The 24,273-nt window shown below is 41.7% G+C and overlaps 2 protein-coding genes across 3 annotated transcripts; both read left to right on the plus strand.

Annotated features, from left to right (window-relative positions):
• The first annotated feature begins 16,920 nt into the window (after positions 1-16,920).
• On the plus strand, positions 16,921-20,647 carry LOC130981923 (F-box/kelch-repeat protein At1g26930-like). Of its 2 annotated transcripts, XM_057905688.1 has the most exons (3): positions 16,929-17,075; positions 17,711-17,800; positions 18,300-20,647. In XM_057905688.1, the coding sequence occupies exon 3, from the start codon at positions 18,399-18,401 to the stop codon at positions 20,100-20,102; it is 1,704 nt and encodes a 567-aa protein (XP_057761671.1). In that variant the 5' UTR covers positions 16,929-17,075; positions 17,711-17,800; positions 18,300-18,398; the 3' UTR covers positions 20,103-20,647. The 2 variants fall into 2 exon arrangements, with proteins under 2 accessions (XP_057761670.1, XP_057761671.1); XM_057905687.1 differs by lacking the exon at positions 17,711-17,800 and having other exon boundaries at positions 16,921-17,075.
• Positions 20,648-22,060: 1,413 nt separating this feature from the next.
• Positions 22,061-24,045, plus strand: LOC130983127 (uncharacterized). Its single transcript, XM_057907309.1, has 2 exons — positions 22,061-23,055; positions 24,033-24,045. The coding sequence occupies exon 1, from the start codon at positions 22,102-22,104 to the stop codon at positions 23,053-23,055; it is 954 nt and encodes a 317-aa protein (XP_057763292.1). The 5' UTR covers positions 22,061-22,101; the 3' UTR covers positions 24,033-24,045.
• The last annotated feature ends 228 nt before the right edge of the window (positions 24,046-24,273 follow it).

The raw sequence follows: 24,273 nt of genomic DNA on the forward strand, positions 1-24,273 counted from the left end.
CTCCAATTTTGAACACTCCTCAGTAGCCATCCAATGCATCTGTTAGGCCACCCACCGTGTCTCCACATACAATGCAAGGAGCCAGTGCAGGCGCAACTTCCAGGTTTGCACAGTTTATGCCAATACCAAGATCACACCTTACACCAAGATGGCCAGTTCCTGGATTCAGATCACCCAGACCATCTACTACTGTGCAAGGTACAGCCTATGGATTATCCAGTGGGAGCAGCAATTCAACACCAAGTTAAAAAAAATTAACAGTCTTTATCTTTTTTTTTTGGAATCTATATTTATGTAATTTACCTCAATACTTTATTGATAAGGATCAATTATGTTTACTTTTTATTTTGGATTATCATGTGGTGTTCGTATGCTACATACACTACTTAAACTGTTATTGATGTACCTTTTTAGAACCTTATGAATGCTTATGAGTGCTTGTGGCTATGCAGATTTTCTAATACATATTATATTCTGATATTGATGTTATTATGATTAACTAATTTCTCAACTCAGAATGCTTAAACAATGTTGGAAAAGAATAACAATTATTGAAAATAGTGATAGAATAAAAATATAATAAATAGCAAATATATCATTCCATTCAAACATGAATTACATTGTTCTTCATTGGTAGAAAACAACCTGTATCGAAACTAGTTCTAAACTTATGCATAAATTTTGGACTCAAACTTCCCAATCACTTGTATATGACCATTACAAACAAGAAAAAACGTAAACTGCAAAAACAATCCTAAAGACACGGACACAAGCCATACTCTCATAGCTTTGATTTCACCTTCAATCTTCTTCTCAACCTTTGTGGCCATGTTAACATTTCTTTCACTGTGGTCTGTTAGAGCAATCGTCACATCTTGATTAGCAATACCACATTCATGCTCATTGAGTCTTCTAATCAAACACCTTGCCAAACTTTGCCATCCCCTATCAATTTCATCAACCCAAACAAAATAATTGCAATCTCGACTCTACAGAAGCAAAAAAAAATCAAAATATCAGAGATGCAGAGGAACCTTATAATTGTCTAATTATCATAAATAATGTTCCATACCTTCGAAAAGGGGCAACGAATAAATTAACCATCTTTTAGAATTAGTAACCGTCAAAGATTCCAACAAGACAACATACTCACCACAGTGACATCGTCCATCCATAATTTTCTTCTTCTTCATCTTCGAATGTAAAGCTCCTGAAAACCTGCTTCCTTCACTTGTAGTTATTTCTCCCCTTAATATTGCTCAAATTCTATGAGAATAAATTAATTCAGGAATTAGGGTTCTTCACTTGTAGTTACCTTGGATGATTGTGCTCGGGTATAATTTTACCTGCAAAAATTGGGTTCTAACTAAGAAGAACAAAGAATTAGTGTTCATATTGACCTTAAATGATACTAAATACACGTATGCCTACCAACACGTGTTATCGTCAAAGTAAACAGTCCACGTATGCCACTCTGCTAAGGCTACATCAGACTTGGCTATTTTTGGCAAACGGAGCAAATCAATTGTGAGTATCTGAAGAGTTGTGATCTTCCATGGTTACTTTTGTCAGCGAATCAATCTTTCATGGTTATATTTTGTGGTTTAGTCTAAAAAATAATTGTCACAATTTAAGTCATACTACAATTCCAAAAATGACATAAGAATAACAACAACAAAACCAAGAACCACAAAGAAAAAACTGAACCTTTTCATTTTGAAGCATTGTTTTCACACTCAAATATCATTCGCATTGAACTGATTTGGAGTTTCATATAGTCGTACAACTCTAACCACCAAAGATCATGATAAGTTAGTAGGTTTCACATATGCAATACCATCAATTTCTAGGTTTATACCATTTAAAAAAGTCATGTAGATATTAATACACAAAATATTCAAAAACTAATATATCATCATAGCTATTTTCAAACTTGTTCGGTACCTAGGCACCTCGGGTTGTCGGTGGATGATGAGCTGGTGAGAGGGAAATCCCGGACGATACGCGGAGCGAAGGAAGTTGTATGCTGGTGACGACAGAAGTTGACTGGGAGGGATGGGATGGCCACCTGGAAGGACACTCCGATGCTCAAGTCAGAGTCCGTACTGAGGGTGACAGAATTAGGTCAGGATTGTGACGTACCTTGGGGGGAGCGCTGACCTCTCCCCTTATATACTGTGCTGGGTGGGCTTGAAAGGGGATTCGGCCCAATGCCCAGGATGTTTCGTGCTGCTCCTGCTCACGTAGGGGAGCACTGGTGATCGTAACCGTCGGGTCGGAGGATCGGGTCAGACCCCGATGACTCCGACTCATTTGTTCCGGCTAGGCGGTTTGGCCCGTACGATGGGCGTGGTTGTATGACGCCAGAGTCGGGTATCCGAGGATCGACCCGTAGGGCTTCTTTGTGGTTCTGGGTTTGGGCCGGAGGTGCTCCGATCCGGCGAGTAGGCGGACTGGACCTAAGGCGGTCTGTAACAGTGCCCCTAACGCGCTAGCCTCGAGGTTTCGGAGCTCGCGGTTAGGCGTGTTTACGCTACTCGCCGAGTAGGAGCGTTTCGTTCTCCTCGGAAGTTCGTCGGTGGCGTTTTGTGTTTCGCACGCGTGGTTGCGTCGTTCTTGGTGCTGTCTCCTTGGCTTCCGCGCGGGGCATTAAATGCCTCATCATTTCAAAGCTTGTGAAAAGATAGGTATGCCCCTTCTTTTTGGCGCTCCTTCTTCGGCGGTTACGTCTCTCCTTATTTTGTTTCGTAAAACCCTTCATAGTTTCATTTTCTTTCTTCCGCTTCTCTGCATTGCTGCTTTCTTTTTCTTTCCTCCATCTTCCTGCGTCGCTGGTGTTCTCAATCCTCCTCTTCCTTCGGGTGTTCTTGCTCTTGCTTGGTGTTCTCCTTTCTTTTGAGGTTTCTCCATTTCTGGTACATTTCCTATTCTTTCTAGTTATTTTTCTTGATTTTGTGTGTTGTGCATTTTTCCTGTGTGCACGCTTGGGTTTAGTTCTTGCTTCCTTTTCTTTTTAGAGGGGGCGCCTCTGGGTTTTTCTAGGGATTTTCATGTTCTGGGCTAATGTAGGGATAAGTTTGAAAGGGGTGTTTTGATGGACCTCTAGCTTTGCTTGTGTTTTGTGCGGGTTCCCGATCTTCCATTCCGACTGAGCGGTGCCCCCGCTGTAGGTATGGCTGAGCGTTCTATCCTCCCGATCCCGGCTCAGCGACCGCTAGCCGACTTCGTTGATCACTACGCTTAGGTGTCCTCCGATGTGAGGGAAACCCCTTCCCAGGTTATGAAGGAGGGTCTTCAAAATTTGCGTCAAGCGGGGCTTCTGTGTGGGGGTGGTCCCGAAGAGGCGTTTTACCAGGTTTATGTTCCTGCTGATCGGGAGCGTGTATGCCACAAAAATTTGGTGGCTCCCCGAGTTGCCGATTGGATGTGGGTCTATGAACCTATGTTCACGACTTTGTGGGTTCGACTGCCCTTCACCCCTTTCGTTATGGGTCTTCTTAACCGCTGCGATGTTGCCCTGTCGCAGCTGCATCCGAACAGTTGGGCTGCCATCCGCTGTTTCGAGATGGTCTGCGAGTACTTGGAGCTGCCGACCTCTGTAAATATCTTCCTCTACCTTTTTCTTCTCACAAATCCTTCCCGCCAGAGGGCGAAAAAGGGATATATGTCCTTTAGGGCCCAGCAAGGTCGCAGGATTTTCAGCCTCTTCGAGGATTCTTATCATGGCTTCAAATCCACCTTTTTCAAGGTTAGGCCTATCAAAGGTCATCATCCCTTCTGGCTGACGCTTAAGGGGGATAGGCGGATCCCGACTTACTGGAGTTTTGGGGCGGGATCCGACTACCTGATTAAGATTTCCTATGATGGACTGAGCCTGGAGGATTGCAATATTGCTGACATCTTGTTGGCAATTTTTGGTGAGAGGAATCTTAGCCCCCATATGGTTATGGGTGATCAGGAGGCCGGTCGGTCTTATGTTGGTGAGTCTTTTACCTTATGTTTTTTACTTCTACATGCTTCTGCTTCTTATGTCTTTTTCTTTTGCTTTTCTAGTTTCCATGGCTGGTGGGAAGAAAACCCTTGCCGACCTGATGAGTCTCATTCAGGGGAGTGAGGAAGGTGGGGAAGATTCGTCAGCGACTCATTCGGCGAGCCAAGATCGTGAGGTTGCCGGGAAGGGCGACGGTCAGGCTGCCGGGGCTAACCAAGGTCAGTCCGTCAAGGCTGGGGCTTCTACTGTGGATCCTCTAGACAAGGCAAATATGGAGACAGAGAGGATCTTTAATGGCGACTTGGGGTTTGGGGATGATTTGCGAGCTGCCGATAGCTCGAAGAAGAAGAAACGGGATTCCGGAAAAGCACACTCGGTTATGGAGAAAAATTTTGACGCTGGGGGTTTTATCGAGTCTCAGCTGCTTCCTGGTACGGAAGAGTTCTTTCATGACGCTAATCTCTCTAGGCAGGCGAGGTGGATTTATCGCAGCCTTCTCCGAGCAGCTGCCATTGCCAAGAAGGTGGAGCCCGTCCTGGGGAGCTATCATACCATGGAGGTGAAGCTCCGGGATTTGCAGAAATATTTGACAGACTCGAGATCCCAGGAGGAGTCTTTGAAAAAGAAGATATCTGAGTTGGAGGGGAAATCTAAAGAGTATGCTGAAGAGGCAAGTAGGTTGATGGAGCGGGATGTCGCCTTGATAAAGGATCTGAACACCTCTCGTGGTGAAGCTGAGATGGCTAAGAAGAAAGTGGAGGAGTTGGAGGAAAAGCTTAAGCTGTCGGAGAGCTCGGCGGAGGCCACTCGCAAGGAGGTGATTGCTTTGATGAGAAAGAATAAGGAGCTTGCTCAAGGGGCTCGGGAGGCCGTGAAGCTCACTGAAGAGAGGATTAAGCTTCAAGTGGCTGTGCTTGCTCTCGACCTTGATCTTACGCAGGTGGGTGCCCTCAAGACTGTTGAGGACGGGAAGATCATTGATCTCTTAAAGCCTTAAGGTTGAGGTCCCTCTTGTTTCTTTGTTGTTGTGTTTTGGGCCTGTGTCGGCGCCTTTGCTTGTAATGAACATTTTCCTTTTTGCTTTTCGTTGTCGTTTTAGATAATGCTAGTTTTCATTCGGGCCATCGTGGCCTTGTTTCTACTTTTTGTTTGCTCGGGCCGTCACGGCTTTTATTTTACCGTTTATCTTGGTATTTTTGCTTAAGCCGATTTGTTCTTGTTTGGTCCCTTGTAGTTCCCAGGGTGATCAGTCCCGGGTTTCCGTCGGGTCGACCGTTTACTTTTTTGTTGTGTCCTTTATTTTGGCTTGAGATTTGCAAAGAGGTACATTTATCGTTGTTAGATGAGCAAATAATAGTAATTCATAACTAGGTGAAAAAATGATAGTAGGTATGATTCACGCAAGACATAAAAAGAGAGAGTAAAGTGGAACATAAGGGGGGTTGAGGTCGTGTGATCGCCCCTTACTACGAGTAGAATCTCCTGAGATTTGCCATGTTCCATGTTCTTGGTATCTCGTTTCCATCCAACCTTTCAAGCTTGTAACCCCCTCTGCCGAGGACATCTCTTACTCTGTAAGGTCCTTCCCAGTTTGTGGCTAGTTTGCCTTCTCCTGGGATTGGTGGCCCTATGTCGTTACGCCGTAAGACTAGGTCGCCTTCTGCCAAACTCCTCTTCACTACTTTGCCGTTGTACCTGAGGGCTATTCTTTGTTTTATCGCCACTTCCGTTAGGTGGGCCATCTCCCTTGTTTCGTCGGCCAGGTCTTTTTCGATTGCTTCATTTCCTCCTTCGAGGAGTAACCTCGAGCTTGGCTCCCCAATTTCGACTGGGATGACTGCATCAACCCCGTAGGTGAGTCGGTAGGGGGTTTCGTCAGTAGATGATTGGGGATGGTTCTGTATGACCACAGGACTGAGGCGAGCTCGTCTGCCCATGAACCCTTCTTCCCTTCAAGTCGCTTTTTAAGCCCTTTTAGGATGACCTTGTTGGCCGCCTCGACCTGTCTGTTTGTCTGAGGGTGCTCTACTGACGAGAACTTCTGCTTGATACTTAGTTCTTCTAGGAACCCTCTGAACTTTTTGTCAGTGAATTATGTTTCGTTGTCTGATACAACGGCTTCCGGGATCCCGAACCTCGTGACCACTTGCTTCCACATGAATTTTTGGCAATTTGTTGCGGTTATACTGGCTAGCGGTTCCGCTTCCACCCATTTGGTGTAATAGTCTATGGCCACTATTAGGTACTTCACTTGTCCAGGTCCTGGTGGGAATGGCCCCAGGAGGTCGACTCCCTATTGGGCGAAAGGTTGAGGGGCCATCATGAGACTGAGCTCCTCGGGAGGTGCCTTGTGGAAGCTGGCATTTTCCTGACACTTTTTACATTTTTTCACGAATTCCTGAGCGTCCGACATCATTGTGGGCCAATAGTATCAAGCCCGGATGATTTTTCTTGCTAGGGATCTTCTCCCGATGTGGTGGCCGCAATACCCTTCATGTACTTCCTTTAGGACGTAGTCCATTTGGTCGGGGCGAAGACACTTGAGTAGGGGTTGGTGGAGCCCTCGCTTGTACAACTGTCATTGTATGATTGTGTACTTAGGAGCTTCCCTCTTAACGGCTTGTGCTTCCTTTTCGTCGGGGGGTGTTTCCGCGTGCTCCAGATATCGGGAGATGGGGTCTATCCACGAGGGGGGCTTGGCACCTCATTTGCACACATGATAATTGCGGGCTCCGTGGCTAACCCTTGGATTAGGGATCTGTTCCCCGTGCCGGGTTTGGTGCTTGCGAGTTTGGAGAGGAGGTCAGCTCGGGCGTTTCTCTCTCTGGGGACATGCTGGATTATGACTTCTTCAAAACTCTTGCACAGCGTTTTTACTTTTTCCAAGTATTTTTGTAGTAGTACATCCCTGACTTGGTAGCTGCCGTTCACGTGGGAGGTGACGACTTGGGAATCGCTGCTAACTTCCACTCTTGACGCCCCGACTTTTTTAGTTAGTATTAGTCCCCCTATCAAGGCTTCATACTCAGCCTGATTGTTTGAAACTGGGAATTCAAACTTGATAGATTGCTCAAAGGCTACTCTTGCCGGGTTCTCGAGGATAATTCCGGCTCCGCCGAACGTTTGGTTGGACGTTCCGTCAACATGGAGTTTCCACCGTGTGTTCGGTAGGTCGGAAGCTTCTCCTATGACCTCTATGAGGAAATCTGCCATGGCTTGGGCTTTGATCGCTTGCCTTGGTTCATATTGCAGATCGAATTGGGATAGCTCTATTGCTCATGCCATCATTCTTCCCGCTAGGTCGGGTTTTTGGAGGACCTGTCGAATGGCTTGGTCGGTTCTCAGGATGATTGTATGCCTTTGGAAGTATTATTTTAGTCTCCTTGATGAAATTAGTAGGGCGTAGGCTAGTTTTTCCAATCTGGTGTACCTCGTCTCTTCCCCTTGAAGTATCTTGCTGATGAAGTATATTGGATGTTGGGTTTTGTCCTCCTCCCTGACTAGGACCGCTGCCATTGCTTGCGTGGTCACGGCCAAGTACAAGTATAAGGGCTCACCTTCTTTGGGCTTGCTGAGTACGGGAGGTTCCGAGAGTATCTTTTTAAAGTGGTTAAACACTTCTTCACACTCCTGGGTCCACTTGAAGGTGATCCTTCTTCATTAAGTTGAAGAATGGGATGGCTCTCTCAGCCGAGGCTCCGAGGCTCCGAGGAACCGGGACAGGGCCGTGAGCTTCCCGGTGAGCCGTTGTACGTCTTTAATGCTTCCAGGGCTTGTCATTTTGAGAATGGCTTCGTATTTGTCTGGGTTGGCCTCTACCCCTCTTTGTGTTATCATGAACCCTAGAAATTTCCCAGCCTCCATGGCGAATGCGCATTTAAGTGGGTTGAGCCTCATTTTGAATTTTCTCAACGCCTCGAAGACGGCCTGGAGATCGCTTATCAATTTGCTCGGCTCTACTGTTTTTACCAGGATGTCATCGACATACACTTCTACCATCTTGCCGATAAGATCATGGAAAACTCTGCTCATCAGCCTTTGGTAGGTGGCCCCTGCATTCTTCAATCCAAAAGGCATCACCTTGTAGCAGTAGGTGCCTCCTGGCGTTATAAAGGCTGTCTTGTCTTCATCGGGTTGGTACATCAGGATCTAATTGTAGCCAGAGTACGCATCCATGAAACTGAGGAAACGATATCCCGCTGCCGAGTCCACTAGGGTGTCAATGTTGGGGAGGGGAAAGGAGTCTTTTGGGCATGCCTTGTTCAGGTCGGAGTAATCTACACACATTCTCCATTTTCCGCTGGCCTTCTTGACTAAGACAATGTTAGATAGCCATGTCGAGTATTCAAGTTCTTTGATGAACCCTGCTTCTAATAGCCCCGCTGTTTGCCTGGCAACTTCTCCAGCTCTTTCTTGTGACATTTTTCTTCGCCGTTGAGCTACTGGTTTGGCCTCAGGTTTGATGGCTAATCGGTGAGACATGACCTCGGGATCCAGTCCCGGCATGTCTGATTGGGTCCAAGCGAAGAGGTCGCTGTTTGCCCTAACAATTTTCATGAGGGGGCCTTTGAGTTCGTGAGGTAGGTTTCTGTTGATGAAGGTAAATTGATCTGCCATCTTCCCTATTTGGAATTTTCCATGTCTCCTTCTGGTTCGGGCCTTGGCTTGTCTTCCATCTTGACGTCTAGATCTGTTAAGAACATGCCAGCTGCCTTTTTAGATTCTTTTCTTAAGGAGAGGTTGGCGCTGTCGCAGGCGAGCACCGTTTCTAGGTCTCCTTTTATAGAACCGACCGTTCCCTTGTCCGTTATGAACTTCATTGTCAGGAACTTGGTGCATATTACAACTGAGAACTCATTGATGATTTTTCTTCCTAGGATGATGTTATAGGCAGTGGAGTCTCTGAGGACTACAAAATCTGCCATAACCGATTTCTTGGTGTTACCAGTTCCAAGGCTGATTGGGAGGGAAATCGTTCCGTCGGGCTTGATGTAGTTATCGCCTAGTCCCATGACTCCATGTTGGTGGTTTTTGAGGTCAGATTCCTTGAGTCCTATGGCGTTGAATACGTTTCTGAACAGGATGTTAGAATCAGCTCCTGTGTCAACAAGGATGCGCCAGACTAGTTCTGTTCCGACGATTGCTGTAATCACCATAGGAGGGTTTTCGGGAAGGTCGTTGAACCATTTATCTTCTGGACCAAAGGAGATCGTAGGGTGCCCTTTGCTGGTGGCGGGGTTATCCGTCGAAATGGAGAGTACCCGGCTGTCCTTTTTTACTGCCGACTTGGACTTGGGGGGCCGTCACGCCCGACCACAACGTTAACTACGAACGTTGGGGGGTTGCCGGTGTCTCCTGGTGGTTCTTGCCTTGGCTTGACAGCTCGGCTCCGTTCTTCCTCAGAGCGCTCCCTTTCCTGCCTCCTCAGCTCCTTGAGGAGCCAGAAAAATTCGCTTAGTTTTCCTTCTCTAATGGCCTGTTCCAAGGCGTCTTTGAGATCGAAGCAGTCTTGGGTCTTGTGCCCATATCCCTTGTGGTAATCGCAGTAACGGTTTTTGTTGCCTCATGTTCTCTCTTTTAGTGGTCTGGGCGTTGACAGGATCCCCTTATCCGCAATTTGTTGATAGACTTCTACTATGGGCGCCGTAAGTGGCGTGTGAGGTGCTTCCTAAAGTCTTCATTTAGTAGGCCGTTTGTTAGGCATAGGCTAGCAACTGAATCCGTGAGGCCGTTAATCTCCAAGCACTCGTCGTTAAACCTGTCTAGGAATTTCCTAGTCGGCTCCCCTGGTTTTTGGGTGACCCCCAATAGGTTGATTGGGTGTTTCGATTTGGCTATATGATGAGCGGATAATTTATACACTTTTTGGCATTGTTTTTAGTATGTTTTTAGTATGATCTAGTTAGTTTTTAGTATATTTTTATTAGTTTTTAGTTAAAATTCACTTTTCCGGACTTTACTATGAGTTTGTGTGTTTTTCTGTGATTTCAGGTATTTTCTGGCTGAAATTGAGGGATCTGAGCAAAAATCTGATTCAGAGACTGAAAAGGACTGCAGATGCTGTTGGATTCTGACCTCCCTGCACTCGAAGTGGATTTTCTGGAGCTACAGAAGCCCAATTGGCGCGCTCTCAACGGCGTTGGAAAGTAGACATCCTGGGCTTTCCATCAATATATGATAGTCCATACTTTGCCCAAGATTTGATGGCCCAAACCGGCGTTCAAAGTCACCTCAAGAAATCCCAGCGTTAAACGCTGGAACTGGCACCCAAATGGGAGTTAAACGCCCAAACTGGCATAAAAGCTGGCGTTTAACTCCAAGAAGAGTCTCTACACGAAAAAGCTTCATTGCTCAGCCCAAGCACACACCAAGTGGGCCCGGAAGTGGATTTTTATGTCATTTACTCATCTCTGTACACCTTAGGCTACTAGTTTTCTATAAGTAGGACCTTTTACTATTGTATTGAGATATCGGGGTAGCTATCTTTGAATTGTATGCTATCTTAGATCATTGGGAGGCTGGCCATTCGGCCATGCCTAGACCTTATGCTTATGTATTTTCAACGGTGGAGTTTCTACACACCATAGATTAAGGTGTGGAGCTCTGCTGTACCTCGAGTATTAATGCAATTACTATTGTTCTTCTATTCAATTCCGCTTGTTCTTTGTCCAAGATATCACTTGTTCTTCAACTTAATGAAGGTGATGATCGTCACGGATCATCACCATTCTCACTCATGAACAAGGTGACTGACAACCACTCTTGTTCTACAAGCATCTGAGGCTTAGTGAATATCTCTTGGATTCCTGATAACACGATGCATGGTTGATCGCCTGACAACCGAGTGCTCGCCTGACAAACGAGCCAGCCATTCCGTGAGATCAGAGTCTTCGTGGTATAGGCAAGAACTGATGGCGGCATTCAAGAGAATCCGGAAGGTCTAACCTTGTCTGTGGTATTCTGAGTAGGATTCAATGATTGAATGACTGTGACGTGCTTCAAACTCCTAGCAGGCTAGGGCGTTAGTGACAGACGCAAAAGAATCAATGGATTCTATTCCGGCCTGAACGAGAACCGACAGATGATTAGCCTATGCTGTGACAGAGCATCAGGGACGTATTTTCACTGAGAGGATGGGAGGTAGCTGCTGACAACAGTGAAACCCTACACGAGCTTGCCATGGAAAGGAGTAAGAAGGATTGGATGAAGGCAGTAGGAAAGCAGAGAGACGGAAGGGAAGGCATCTTCATACGCTTGTCTAAAGCTCTTACACCAATGATATACATAAGTATCTCTATCTTTATCTTTATGCTTTATTCGTTCATCACTATACCCATTTGAGTCTGCCTGACTGAGATCTACAAGATGACCATAGCTTGCTTCATACCACCAATCTCCGTGGGATCGACCCTTACTCGCGTAAGGTTTATTACTTGGACGACCCAGTGCACTTGCTGGTTAGTTGTGCGAAGTTGTGTTTATGCCATGGTATTGAGCACCAAGTCTTTGGAGCCATTACTAGGGATTGTTTATGTTTTGAAAAGTATTGATCACAATTTCGTGCACCACTATACGTGTCGTGAACCGGGCTAGGAACTTCTGGGATATGTCTGCGAAGGTTGTGATGGACCCTTGTGGGAGCATGTTGAACCATCGGATCGCGGGTGCGGCCAGCGTTACAGGGAATGCCCGGCATCTGACGGCGTCGCCTACTCCTTCCAAGTTCATCCTTTCTTCGAAGGCTGTAACATGCTCCTGGGGGTCCTTGGTCCCATCATACCTCATGTCCGTCGGCTTGTCGAAATTTCTCGGAAGCCAGACTTTGAGGATTGCGGGGTGAAAAGGGGTTGCGCCCATCATGATGGGGTCTTCTTGTCTCCCGGTCTCTCCCTTTTGGGACTTCCCACGGCTTTCCGACCTGCTCCGAGTGGGTTTGGACGTTGCTTGCGTGTGCACCTCTTCGTGCCTCGTCAGGGTTCTACCCTGGCTGTCTTGGGCGTGAGAGGGGGAGCGGGTGCGGGTGTGGGACCGGCTTGCACCGCCGTGTGAGTGGCCGACATTTTCATGGGACTGGCCCCTCGCTGCCAACTCCCACTCGAGGTTTTGTACTCTGTGCCTAAGTTCTTGCATGATCTTAGCGCTGTCAGCTCCAGTTCCTCCGAAAGGGCGCCTTTCGGGGGTTTGGGTGTACATTTGGTTGTTTTGAACGGATGGTCTCGGGTGCTCGGCAGCATGGACCGTCGAGCTTGCTCTGCTCAAACGGGCTCCGCCTCCTTCACGGAGCTCCTCCGAAGTGATGGGTCGCTCCATGTTCGCGTCTGGGTCCCCACAGACGGCGCGAATGTTCGGTACCTGGGCACCTCGGGTTGTCGGTGGATGATGAGCTGGTGAGAGAGAAATCCCGGACGATACGCGGAGCGAGGGAAGTTGTATGCTGGTGACGACGGAGGTTGACTGGGAGGGATGGGATGGCCACCTGCAAGGACACTCCGACGCTCAAGTCAGAGTCCGTACTGAGGGTGGCAGAATTAGGTCAGGGTTGTGACATACTGATAAACCCATATTTCATGAGTTCTTTTGTGCTTAATTTGAGTGATTTATATAATCCTTCACCTACTTATTCACATTAATTGCATGGTTTTACTTTCCCTTCCTTATTATGTCATATTGTGAAAAACATGTTTCCTAAGCTTTGAAAATTAATTATTTTAATTACTTTTATTTCCATTCGATGCCGTGATTAGTGTGTTGAGTAATTTCAGATTTTCTAAGGCAGAATGACTTAAAGGATGAAAAAGAAAACATACTAAAAGGAAAGGAGAAAGCAAAACGGAGCTTTAAGAAAACTGGTATCCACGCGATCGCATGGACGACGCGATCGTGTGCCAAGCACGAATCAACAGCGACGCGGCCGCATGACTGACGCAACCGCGTGCCTTAAGCAGAACGCACATGACGTGGTCGCATGACTGACGCGACCGCGTGGCAAGGAAAAGCTCCGAATGACGCGACCGCGTGACCCACGCGGACGCGTGACAGAGGCCACGCACCAGAAATTGCAGAAAACGCTCATAACGAGTTCTGAGACCCTTTTTGGCCCAAATCCAAGTCCAGAAGACATAGACCAGAGGCTATAAAGTGGGGGAATGCATCCATTCAGAGGAGGCCATTCATAATTCACTTCTCATGATTTAGATTAGTTTTGAGAGAGGTTCTCTCCTCTCTCTCTTAGGATTTAGGATTTCTCTGTTTTAGGAGTAACTCTCAATCCCAGGTTCCTTATTTTTACTTATTTTTCCAATTGGCTTATGAACTTTTCATGTTAAGATTTGAATGTTCTATTTATTATAATTTGAGGTATTTCAGTTTAATATTACTTTCTTTTATTTACATGATTATTGCTTCCCATCTGAAGGCATTTTTATTTGAGCAGTTTCAATTTTCTTTCCTTTTGGCTTTGGTTGAGACCTTGGTAACTCTTGAGTTATCAAACTCATTGTTGATTGAAAATTGGAATTAATTTGTCCACTTAACTTACCTTCATAGTTAGAGGTTAATAAGGTGGGGGAAGAATCCAATTCTCATCAGAATCCAATTCTCATCACAATTGATAAGGATAACTAGGATAGGACCTCCAGTTCTCCATACCTTGCCAAGAGATTTTATTATTATTATTTCATGTTACTTGCCATTCAACATACTGCTCCCTTAATTTCTAAAAACCCTACCACTACTTTCTCAAACCCCCAAATTTACAATCTCCATAACCAATAATAAGAACATACCTCCCTGCAATTCCTTGAGAAGACGACCCGAGGTTTAAATACTCGGTTATCAATTTATTTAGGGGTTTGTTACTTGTGACAACCAAAACGTTTGTACGAAGGGATTTCTGTCGGCTTAGAGACTATATCTACAATGCGACTGTTTTTATGAAATTCTTTACTGGTAAAGATCCCGATGTCACATACCTTGGGGGGAGCGCTGACCTCTCCCCTTATATACTGTGCTGGGTGGGCCTGAAAGGGGATTCGACCCAATGCCCAGGATGTTTTGTGCTGCTCCTGCTCACGTGGAGGAGCGCTGGTGATCGTAACCGTCGGGTCGGATGATCGGGTCAGACCCTGATGACTCCGACCCGCTTGTTCTGGCTAGGCGGTTTGGCCCATACGATGGGCGTGGTTGTATGACGCCAGGGTCGGGTATCTGAGGATCGACCCGTAAGGCTTCTTTGTGGTTCCGGGTTTGGGCCGGAGGCGCTCCGATCTGGCGAGTAGGCAGACTGGACCTAAGGTGGTCCGTAACAAAACTAAATTGAAAAACAAGAGACACAAATTAAAAAATGGGTGTAGCGGACAAGAGAAGTAATTTCTAAATATATAGAACTTCTAAATAACATTGTTCATAGAGAGAATTTTGAATCCTGCTCTTAAGTGCGAAAAATTCAAACTCATGTAGACAGGGGTTAATCCATATTAGGGTTTGAGTAACACATTTCGTAATCCATTACATTCTTATATCAACCAATTAAAAGGAAAATTGCTAGATTATTCACAAATTTCAGGATTGCTGCACCTCTCCACAGTAACCCTTAATCTGAAAGAAAAAATTCATCTAAAAGTAAAAAAAAAAAAGCAAACCTCTATTATCCAACGGACTACAACAAAAATGGCAATAATATAAGAGCTATTAGAAAAATTAATAAGCGAAGGTTGAAATTAACATCAAAGACACATGTTAAATTAAGAAGAGAGAGAATAGAAAATTCTAAATGCCCACAAGTCAACTGGGGGTGCTCTTTGAAAGTGAATTTACAAAAAGAAGATTTGAACTTAATTTCTTTGTTTATTTGCAGAGGTATACCAATATCAACCTCTCATTCATAGAGAAGTTTTTTTTTTCTTTTTAAATATTTTTAGAACATATTTAATTTATGTTATAAAATTTTTTCTGTATTTTAATCTTCTTTTTAAATTCCATTATTCCAAATTGAATATGATTTAGATATACTAATTGTGTTAGAATTAGTAAAAAAAATAAGTTTGTTATCTTTTACTCCAAACTAATATTTCATTTTGTTTTATTTCATTTCTTCATATTTATTATAAAAATTTCTAAGTATTTTATTTTAATTCATGAAATTTATTATAAAAGAGTAAACATTTAATTGATTTTCAAAAAATTTTAAATCAAAATTTTGTTTTTTAAAATTATTTTATTATGTAGAAGTCTTTGAAAATTATTTATGTGTATCTGATAAATTGATTTTTTTATTGATTTGAAACAGGACTAATTTATCTTATAATGATATTTTTTGTAACTTAATTGTTCTGGTGAAGAAGCAGTAGAAGGTGAGAAGGAAGAATTTTGAATTGTGCAGAACAGAAATAAACCGAACATGTTATTATGGTGAAACAATTGTATAGTACTAAATGAATGGAACATTATCCATTATATAAATTCAAATTCGAACAGCTTTCTGCGTAATAAACCGAACACGTACTCATGGTGAAACAATTGTATAGTACTAGTTGAACGAAACATAATCCATTATATAAAATCAAATTCAAACAACTTTCTGCATAATGAGCCGAACGCGTATTCATGGTTAAACAATTGTATAGTACTAGATGAACGAAACATAATCTATTATATAAAATCAAATTCGAAACACCTCTATCTACAATTTAGAGATTATCAATTCAATTCAGATTCAGAATACCAGCGCTTATTCAATTCAATTCAATTCAATTTAGCAATTGCATTCCATTCAATTCGATTGAAAAAAATAATCCATCAGCAAAATATTGGTGTTATTGATATTGTTGACGATAACAAAAGAAGAGAAGAAGAAGAAGGAGAAGTAGAAGGAGGAGAAGGAGAAGGAGAAGCAGAGAAAGAGGAGGAGGAAAAGCAGAAAAGAGGAGAAGAAGAAAAAGGAGAAGGAGAAAGAGAAGGAGAAGAAGAAGAATCTGCGTGCACGAAGAAGAAGGAGGAGCAGGAGGAGGTATACGTGAATTTGAAAGAAGAAGATGACGTATCTGTGTATTTGAAAAAAGAGGAAAAAGCAGCGTGAAAAATGCGTGTAATGACGCTCTTTTAATGAGAGTAATTTTTGTTTGTGTTAAACCTATTTAAATAAAACTTAAATAAAAAAATATTTGAACGTGTAACACAACCCAATTCTAAATCATTATCATCCTCTATACTTAAACAATAGTGTAGGAGTAAAAGAAAAAAAGAAAAAAGATTTTAAACAACAAAAAATAAGAAAACCAGTAAATAAGAAAAGAAGATTATTATGTTAAATAATTTTGTTATAGAATTAATTTTTCTCTATTTATAGTTAATTCATGAGTTACTTTATTGATTGATTGTGATTTTTTGTTAATTTACTGTTAAAACTGAAAAATCATATAATTATAATTTAACACTCAAGTTTGACCAGTCAAAATTCGGAGAGCGATTTTCAACAAACACTTTTTCACAATTAACCAATCTGGACGCGCCACGTCATTATACGCTGCGTTGCAGGTATCCTTCTCCCCGTTCTTCAAATTCACACGAGAAATTGACTAGCCGATATTTTGGAATCAAAATCGAACGGCGCAGAAACGTAACAGTCTCTCTCCCTCTCCCTCTTGTTTCGTGTCTATCTGTTTCTCTCTACTAAACACGTTGGTCCACCGGCATTTCCCGGTTACCGGTTCTGTTAACTGCGAGCAGCGCGGCGAACATCTTTTGGGCCCACCTACCACCTTTCGCAACCGTCCTCCACCACCGCCACATATCCTCCTTTCCAAAAATAAAAAGATTCCTTTAGTAATTTTAAAAATATGGAAGTTACTATTACAAAATTACAATTTCTAAAATAATAATTATTTTTTAATTATTTAATTGGGTATTAAGGTTGTGATTTAAGAGAGATAAGGGCATGGAAGTGAAGGTCCCCCTCTATCAGATTTTGCTCCAAAATCACAACAAAAGAAACGCTTCTTCTCTTCTTCTTCTTCTTCTGTGCTTCTGTCTCTCTGTGTTCTGCTCAGCTTACTCGCTTCTCTCTTCTTCTTTTCTTTAATGCTGGGTATGTATGTTATTCACAGATTCACTTGTTGTCTTGTAATCTTGTTACTTGTTTGAGTAGTTTCTAATTTCTCTGGTTTCGTTTTTGGTGTCTGAATGAGAGAGAGAAAGAAAAAAAAGAAAAGAAATCAAATGACCGGGTCTATCACCACCGTTTGCTTGCCTTCTTCTAATTTCTATAGTTGATTTGAATTGATAATTCTCTTGTAGTTTATGAATTGATCATTCTACTTTGTTTCCTGCATTGTTTGATCGGTAAAGCAAGCCCTATCTATCATGGATCCTGAACAGGAAAATTGACTTATTTCTCAAACGAGATAACTATGAATGCATAGTTTAATTATTTTTTTTAATAGAAAAAATTGTGCGGGTATGTATATAAGATGGCTTGGTTCTATTTGTGATTATTCTCTCTAATTGTGTTATTATATGGTATAATGATATTTATGATTATTTTTTTCTACTTATCATTAAGATATATATTTGTATTAATAAATAGAGCTATTTGTCGTAGTAGATGCTTCTGTTTGAGGCTTGTTCCTATGTTCAGTTCCTACGTACCTATCATAAAAGATGGCTTGGTTCTATTTATGATTATTTTCTTCGTTCTTGCATTCTCCTTCCGTGCCTGTGAAGGCACTCGTTCCAGACAACCTTCATAGAGTGGTTCCTTTCTGTGAGGACTCCATGGAATACTATAGTAGTGAGATTGAGTTGCTGATTATGGTGAGTGAAGAAAGTGTTTGGAAGATTATTTTTTGATTCAATTTGAAAATTTGGCCATCAAATATTAATCTTTTGGGGATTTTTTTTGTTCCTATTTTTTTTATCCAACCTTGTAAGGCTCTTGCGTTTTTATTTGAATGATCTTTTGGTTAATTTTGTTTTCGGTTTGTCGAATCATTTGGGACATGGGCATCATGATTAATGGATTTTATTCAAATTTTGAAATTTCCGGTTCTGCTTTGGAGGGGGTTATTGGTATGTTCAATTGAACTGTGTGTTGTTTCTGTTCTTTTGCTTCATGTCCTGGAATCTCTCATATTTTTTCTCCAATAAATGATTATTTGGAGTCTATCTGAGTGCTTAGCTGATTGGATTTCAATCCGAATCATGTATTTTTTTTTTTTTTGCTTGATTTATTTCAGGGTGTTGATTTTGTTTCTGCAAACAAGAATTAAAATTTGAAACTAATGAATTGAATTTCTTCTATTTTGTTGGACAGATTCTTGAATTTGCTGGGAATTGGTCATTTCTGGATTGAGGCTTTCTTCGTAAAGTGCCCATTTGTTGTTGCTTTCTGCGGAGAGTTAGAGAGAGAGACATGTTCGAAGGTCGTTCCTGTGTGGTTTCGAGATTGTTTCCTAGCTCGTGCCAGGCAGAGAACAACTGGTCTTACATGAAATACCTGCCTGAGTTGGACATCAAGAATAATGGCAAGCGCCCTGCGGAAAATATTGCATCCGAGGATGAGAATCGTCCGAGGAAGTATACTAGGATGTTGGACTCCAAACAGAAATCCCTTGAGGATAATGAGAATTCTGTAGTTTCCCAAGAGGATCAGGAAACCATTGAGACATTGAGTATCTGCCAAGATGGCAACGAAGCTGGTGATTGGACTGATGACCAGTCATTGGCTGAACAAGAACAGCATGATGATGATGATGATGATGATGATGATGATTCACTGGAATTTGGTGAGCATCAATCTGATCAACAGCAGCAGGGTGAACATGAGGATTTCTTGGATTCAAGTATTCATCAATCAGACGAAGAACAGCAAGAGGATGAACTTGTGGCAGATGATTCATTAGATTCTGGTGTTCGGCAACCGAATGAAGAACAGCAGCGGGTTGAACTCAGGGATTTATTAGATTCCGGTGTTCAGCTTGAGCTTGCTGTGAATTTATTGGAATCATGTGGTCAGCAATCTGATGACCACCAGCAGAACCATGCTGGGGGTTCATCAGATTCTGGCTCTCTCTTGCCACGCATGAACCGGGACAGCTCAATCACCTGTCTCAGCCGTTGCTCAAGGTCAGATTATGGCTCTCTTGCCTCTCTGAATAGGGGCTTCCGCAATGTAATCCGAAGCGGTGAGCTTTATAAATGGAGGAGACTAAATGGTATCATGGAACATTGGATTTATTTCTCCTATGCTCTCCTTGAATGGGAGGCCTATGATCCGATCCGTCAGCGATGGATGCATTTGCCAAGGATGGCCTCTAATGAGTGCTTCATGTGTTCGGATAAGGAATCTTTAGCCGTAGGTACCGATCTTCTTGTATTTGGGAGGGAGCTGCAATCTCTTGTTATATACAGATATAGTCTTTTGACAAACTCGTGGTCCTCCGGAATGAGGATGAATGCTCCGAGATGCTTGTTTGGCTCTGCTAGCCTCGGAGAGGTTGCAATCTTAGCTGGTGGGTGTGATTCTGATGGGCGTATCCTTGACTCTGCAGAGCTATACAATTCTGAGACTCAAACATGGGAATTACTCCCAAGCATGAAGAAACCCCGGAAGATGTGTTCCGGGGTATTCATGGATGGGAAGTTTTATGTTATAGGTGGAATCGGAGGAAGCGAGTCGAAGCTTCTTACATGTGGTGAGGAGTATGATTTACAGACTAGGACTTGGACCGAGATTCCTAGCATGTCCCCTGGACGTAGCAACAGGGGGTCGGAGATGCCTGCAATGGCCGAGGCACCTCCATTGGTTGCAGTTGTAAATAATGAATTGTATGCTGCTGATTATGCTGACATGGAGGTTAAGAAATACGATAAGGAAAGAAAATTGTGGATTGTGATTGGGAGACTGCCGGAGCGGGCAGTGTCGATGAATGGTTGGGGTCTCGCATTCAGGGCCTGCGGAAATAGGCTTATGGTTATTGGTGGACCTAGAACTCATGGCGAGGGATTCATCGAACTCAATTCATGGGTGCCGGGTGAAGGTCCTCCACAGTGGAATCTACTCGCTAGAAAACGGTCCGGTAACTTTGTCTATAACTGCGCCGTGATGGGATGCTGAATAATTGAATTGTGTGAAGGTTAACACATCTTGACACTTCAAAGTCCTATGAAATTGTACAATGGTGATTCACCCATTGACATAGGAGTTTTGCTAATTGGTACCATTCCCCGTCTCTCTTTCTATGATATTTCGATTCGAAGTCTGGGGAGGAGACTCAAGATATTTATCAAGATTGGCTGAAAAGTTTGCTGGGGAGGAACTCATCAGTATTTGTTTCCAAAAATTCCGATTACTTTTTTGTTCGATTTAGTTGCCTCCATTTACATTGACATGAAAATTTTCTTGGTATCATGTAGCACAAAAGCAAGAAAAGGAGTATGTTAAATAATTGAGAAGTTCCAACACAAAATGTAGGTGACTGGTGCTGTCTGTTTTAAAAGATTTTAATCTTGAGAACACACAAACTAGACATTTGAATTTAATGATCACAAAGTTTCTTAGATTGAAGAAATGAAATAACTTTCTTAGAGTTGTTCATCAATTTTGAATTATGTATCAAACCAATTTTCTTATTTGAATTAATGATGGATTCGGATTGTATACTTTGTATGTGACCATTTCATTCATTACTTGCGCAGATAGATTTTTCTTGTCTTTTCCTTTTTTATAGTATTATATTATGGATTTGTTCTTTTTGATGCTAGAATGCCAAAGAGCTAAATGCCTGAAACTACATATCAACATTCTTTTTGTTTTTCAGGCTTTCATGAAAAGCTTTCAGCAAAGATTACTATGTTGCTTCAAAGGCCCTTAAGCCATAGAAGCATATTTTATTTTATTTTTATTGCCTTTTGGCTTCATAATTGCATTCTCATGAAGCCATATTTTAAGATTATAGTGACCATCTTAAATGTATAGTTTTGTACCTGAGTTCCCATTATTGGACATTAAACTCCATAAACACCCATAGAGCATCCATCCTAGCCCGGTGTAATATTGTTCTCTCAGTTCCCCATTATATTATAATAAAGTGATAAAGTGAGAGCTTAATTATTATTAAATTTGTAATTCTTATTATATGTATGTTCTATTATTCTAATTTAAAAGTGATTATTTTTATTATTTTATCAACTCCTTCACTTTAGATCTTGATTTATGCTTTTATCATCACTATTTTTTTTTTGGTACATCAAAAAATTTGTATATATAACACATATTTTATAAAAATTAGGTATATAGTAAAGGAGGTGAGAGTTGAATCTACAATTTTTTTCATGTAATAACTTACAATAAGTGAACAACTATTATACTAGTTAGTTAATTTAATAATTTAGAGAATTAGTTTTTTATTTTTTATTTTATTAATATGTATGAAATACGAAATGATTGAATTTTATATTTACTTTGAAAAAAATTGATATTTCTGCAAATAATATAGAGTAGGGTTTATAACTTTAGGATGCGAGTAGAGTTAGAGATGAGAGATTCTCAATTTACGAGTAAAGTAAAATAGAGTTTTAATAAAATTTTTAACTCGCGAATAAGGTTAGGACTTAGATTTTACCCTACCATACCCATTGCTTTAGCCCCCTATACAGAATAGCGTTGAATTGTGTTCACCAAAGTGATGGAAGTATGGTCCGAAAATCAATCATTCTTAGAAAGAATAATAGTGACAATTGATGTGTAAACAAGTAAACAAAGAGCAAAGTTTTTGTTTTTGTTTTATTTGTCTTTTGTGTGAAGTGTGATAACAAAGCCTATTAATATATTGGGCCTTATGTTGTGAATAACTAGTGTTGCAAGTCCAAGAAAGAAAACCTGTAGATCACAGTAAAAAAGCTCTCTGATATTTACCAAAAAAAAAAAATTTCTCTGGTAGAAGTTTTGGCGGGAAAGTATGAGTGAGAATTACGAAGAAGCAACGAAACGAGTTTTGAATTTTCGATGTTTGTGATTACTTGTTAGAGAGTTTGAACTTTGAACTTTGAACTTTGAAGCTTTGGCTTCGCAAACTGGAAGGAAAAAAATCCCTTACATTTCGTTTCCCAATTTCATGAAACTTTGCCCTCGCAGGAAAGACGTAATGCGACAGTGTGCCTTTAAGGGAGAATCTGGTAACACCGGCAACGAGGCTACGCCACCGAGTTCTGCCATGTTCAAGACGGAATCTGTCGGCATCTTCATGTCTTCGATGCCGGAGACTCAGAGTTCTGAAAGCTTTGACGCCGGTGAAAGCACTCAGAAGGAAGACGACGTTTTCCACACGCCGCCTGAGAAGTCGTCGGTTCCCAGCTCCGGCGAGAAGCCGTTGGATGACTGCACGCTCAATCCGGAGCTTGATGCTTCCGATGAGTCTCTGGAGTTCGTCGATTTTGGTGATTCCCAGGGCATCAATTTGGATAGGGACTCTGATTTAGGGTTTTCGGAGACACAAAGGGATCAAAAGGAATTGGTCTCTTGGAGCCATCGGGGAATTAAACGAGATGGTGTTGATGAAGATACTGATGAGTTGCAGGTTAAAAAATCGAAAATCTCCGAGCCACAATCAGGTAGTGATTTTTCTAGGGCTTATTTGGGGATTGAATCTCTGGAAACCCCAGAGAGTAATGAGCATTGCATGGGGCTTGTTGATGTTGAACATCTGCAAGTTCTTCCTGCTGAGGGACAAGTGAGTGGGGCCAATGAAGTCTCAATGCTTGAGAATGAATGTAATGAAGAAAATCAAAACATGGAGAATTCAGCTTGTGGATTGGAGTTTTCTCCAGAAGAAAATGTTCAGAAGAAAAATAAGAGCTCCTTTATTTTCGATGTTTTGAGGTTTCTAGCAGAGAGAGAAGTTGAGAAATTGAACTCTGATAACAAGGAAGCGGGTGGTGCTGCTGCCCCTGCTGCTGCCCCTGCTGCTGCTGCTGCTGATGATGATGATTTGAATGTTGTGGAGATTGATGGCATTGATTTCCCTCGTCCAAGGTGGTGGCCTAACAACAACAAAGACTTGTCCCACTAGGTGAGATCAACTATATGATCAAATGCCACATCATGTCTTGAATCTTACCTGAACTTAGCTGATATATGTTTATAAAGTTCATTTAGTGTAGACCTTGTTCGTAAGAAGACTATAACTATTAGTACATGCAGGTTCTTTTTCATTTGAATTTCCAAAATCAATCAAGGTTTGCAATAGAACTGTGTTAGAGAAACTTTGTTCAAACTATATGATTTGGAGATTTCTAAATGGAAAACCAAACCTGCTATAAATGACATATATATTCGGTTTTGGGTTCTAATGCTGGGAAGATATGCAAGGTGTGTTTTGGATCTTTTATCTGTGGCAACGAAGCTTCAACTCTAATTATGTAATTTATTGTTATTTTTATTAGTTTTTTGTGTGTATTTCAAGTCTTGATCATTTTTTCTGTTTATTGATCTCTGATATATATATACATAGCTTGTATATATATTGACGGTGGGATAACATTGATGCCATTTTAAAAGTTTTGGGATAAAAATAGGATAATTAAAATATTAAGGACCGAAATAGGATCCACTCCAAATATTGGAAACCAAAATAGTACTTTACCCATTATTTAATTATGGATTTGTTCTTTTTGATGCAAGAATGCCAAAGAGCTAAATGTTTGAAACTACATATCAACATTCTTTTTGGTTTTCGGGCTTTCATGAAAAGTTTTTAGCAAAGATTACTATGCTGCTTCAAACACTCTTCAGCCATAGAAGCATATTTTATTATTTATTTATTGCCTTCGGTCTTCATAATTGCATTGCATGAAATGTTATTTTGGCCTATGATCATGCAATTGCCAACTTGAATTTAAAATCCATTTCAGAAATGATTTATCTTCCTAATATATGTGATCTTAACAACTAAACAGAACAAGATTTGATTGCTTTCTAATATTCCAAGACATTTGATTAAGTCATACTGGTGATGATTACAGTGACCATCTTTTATTTTTTTGTCAGAGCAGTGACCATCTTGTATAGTTTTGTAGCTGACTTCCCATTATTGGACATTGAAGTCCTTAAACACCCATATAGCTTCCGTCGTAGCACGGTGTAATATTGTTCTCTCAGTTCCCTTTTATGGTTTTATGATCACTGTCATTTATTTTTAATTTTGGTACATCAAGAAACAAGAAATAAAGAACCTTTGCCTACTAGTTGAAGTTGATTACACAGATCAAATTTTGTCATTGAATTCTAT

Source organism: Arachis stenosperma, chromosome 5, assembly GCF_014773155.1.
Source record: "Arachis stenosperma cultivar V10309 chromosome 5, arast.V10309.gnm1.PFL2, whole genome shotgun sequence".
Lineage (NCBI taxonomy): Eukaryota > Viridiplantae > Streptophyta > Magnoliopsida > Fabales > Fabaceae > Arachis > Arachis stenosperma.

What these genes read in the sequence shown, in the direction of transcription:
- LOC130981923 (XM_057905687.1), top strand. Translation starts at nt 18,399, where the DNA reads ATGTTCGAAGGTCGTTCCTGTGTGGTTTCGAGATTGTTTCCTAGCTCG.
- LOC130983127 (XM_057907309.1), top strand. Translation starts at nt 22,102, where the DNA reads ATGAAACTTTGCCCTCGCAGGAAAGACGTAATGCGACAGTGTGCCTTT.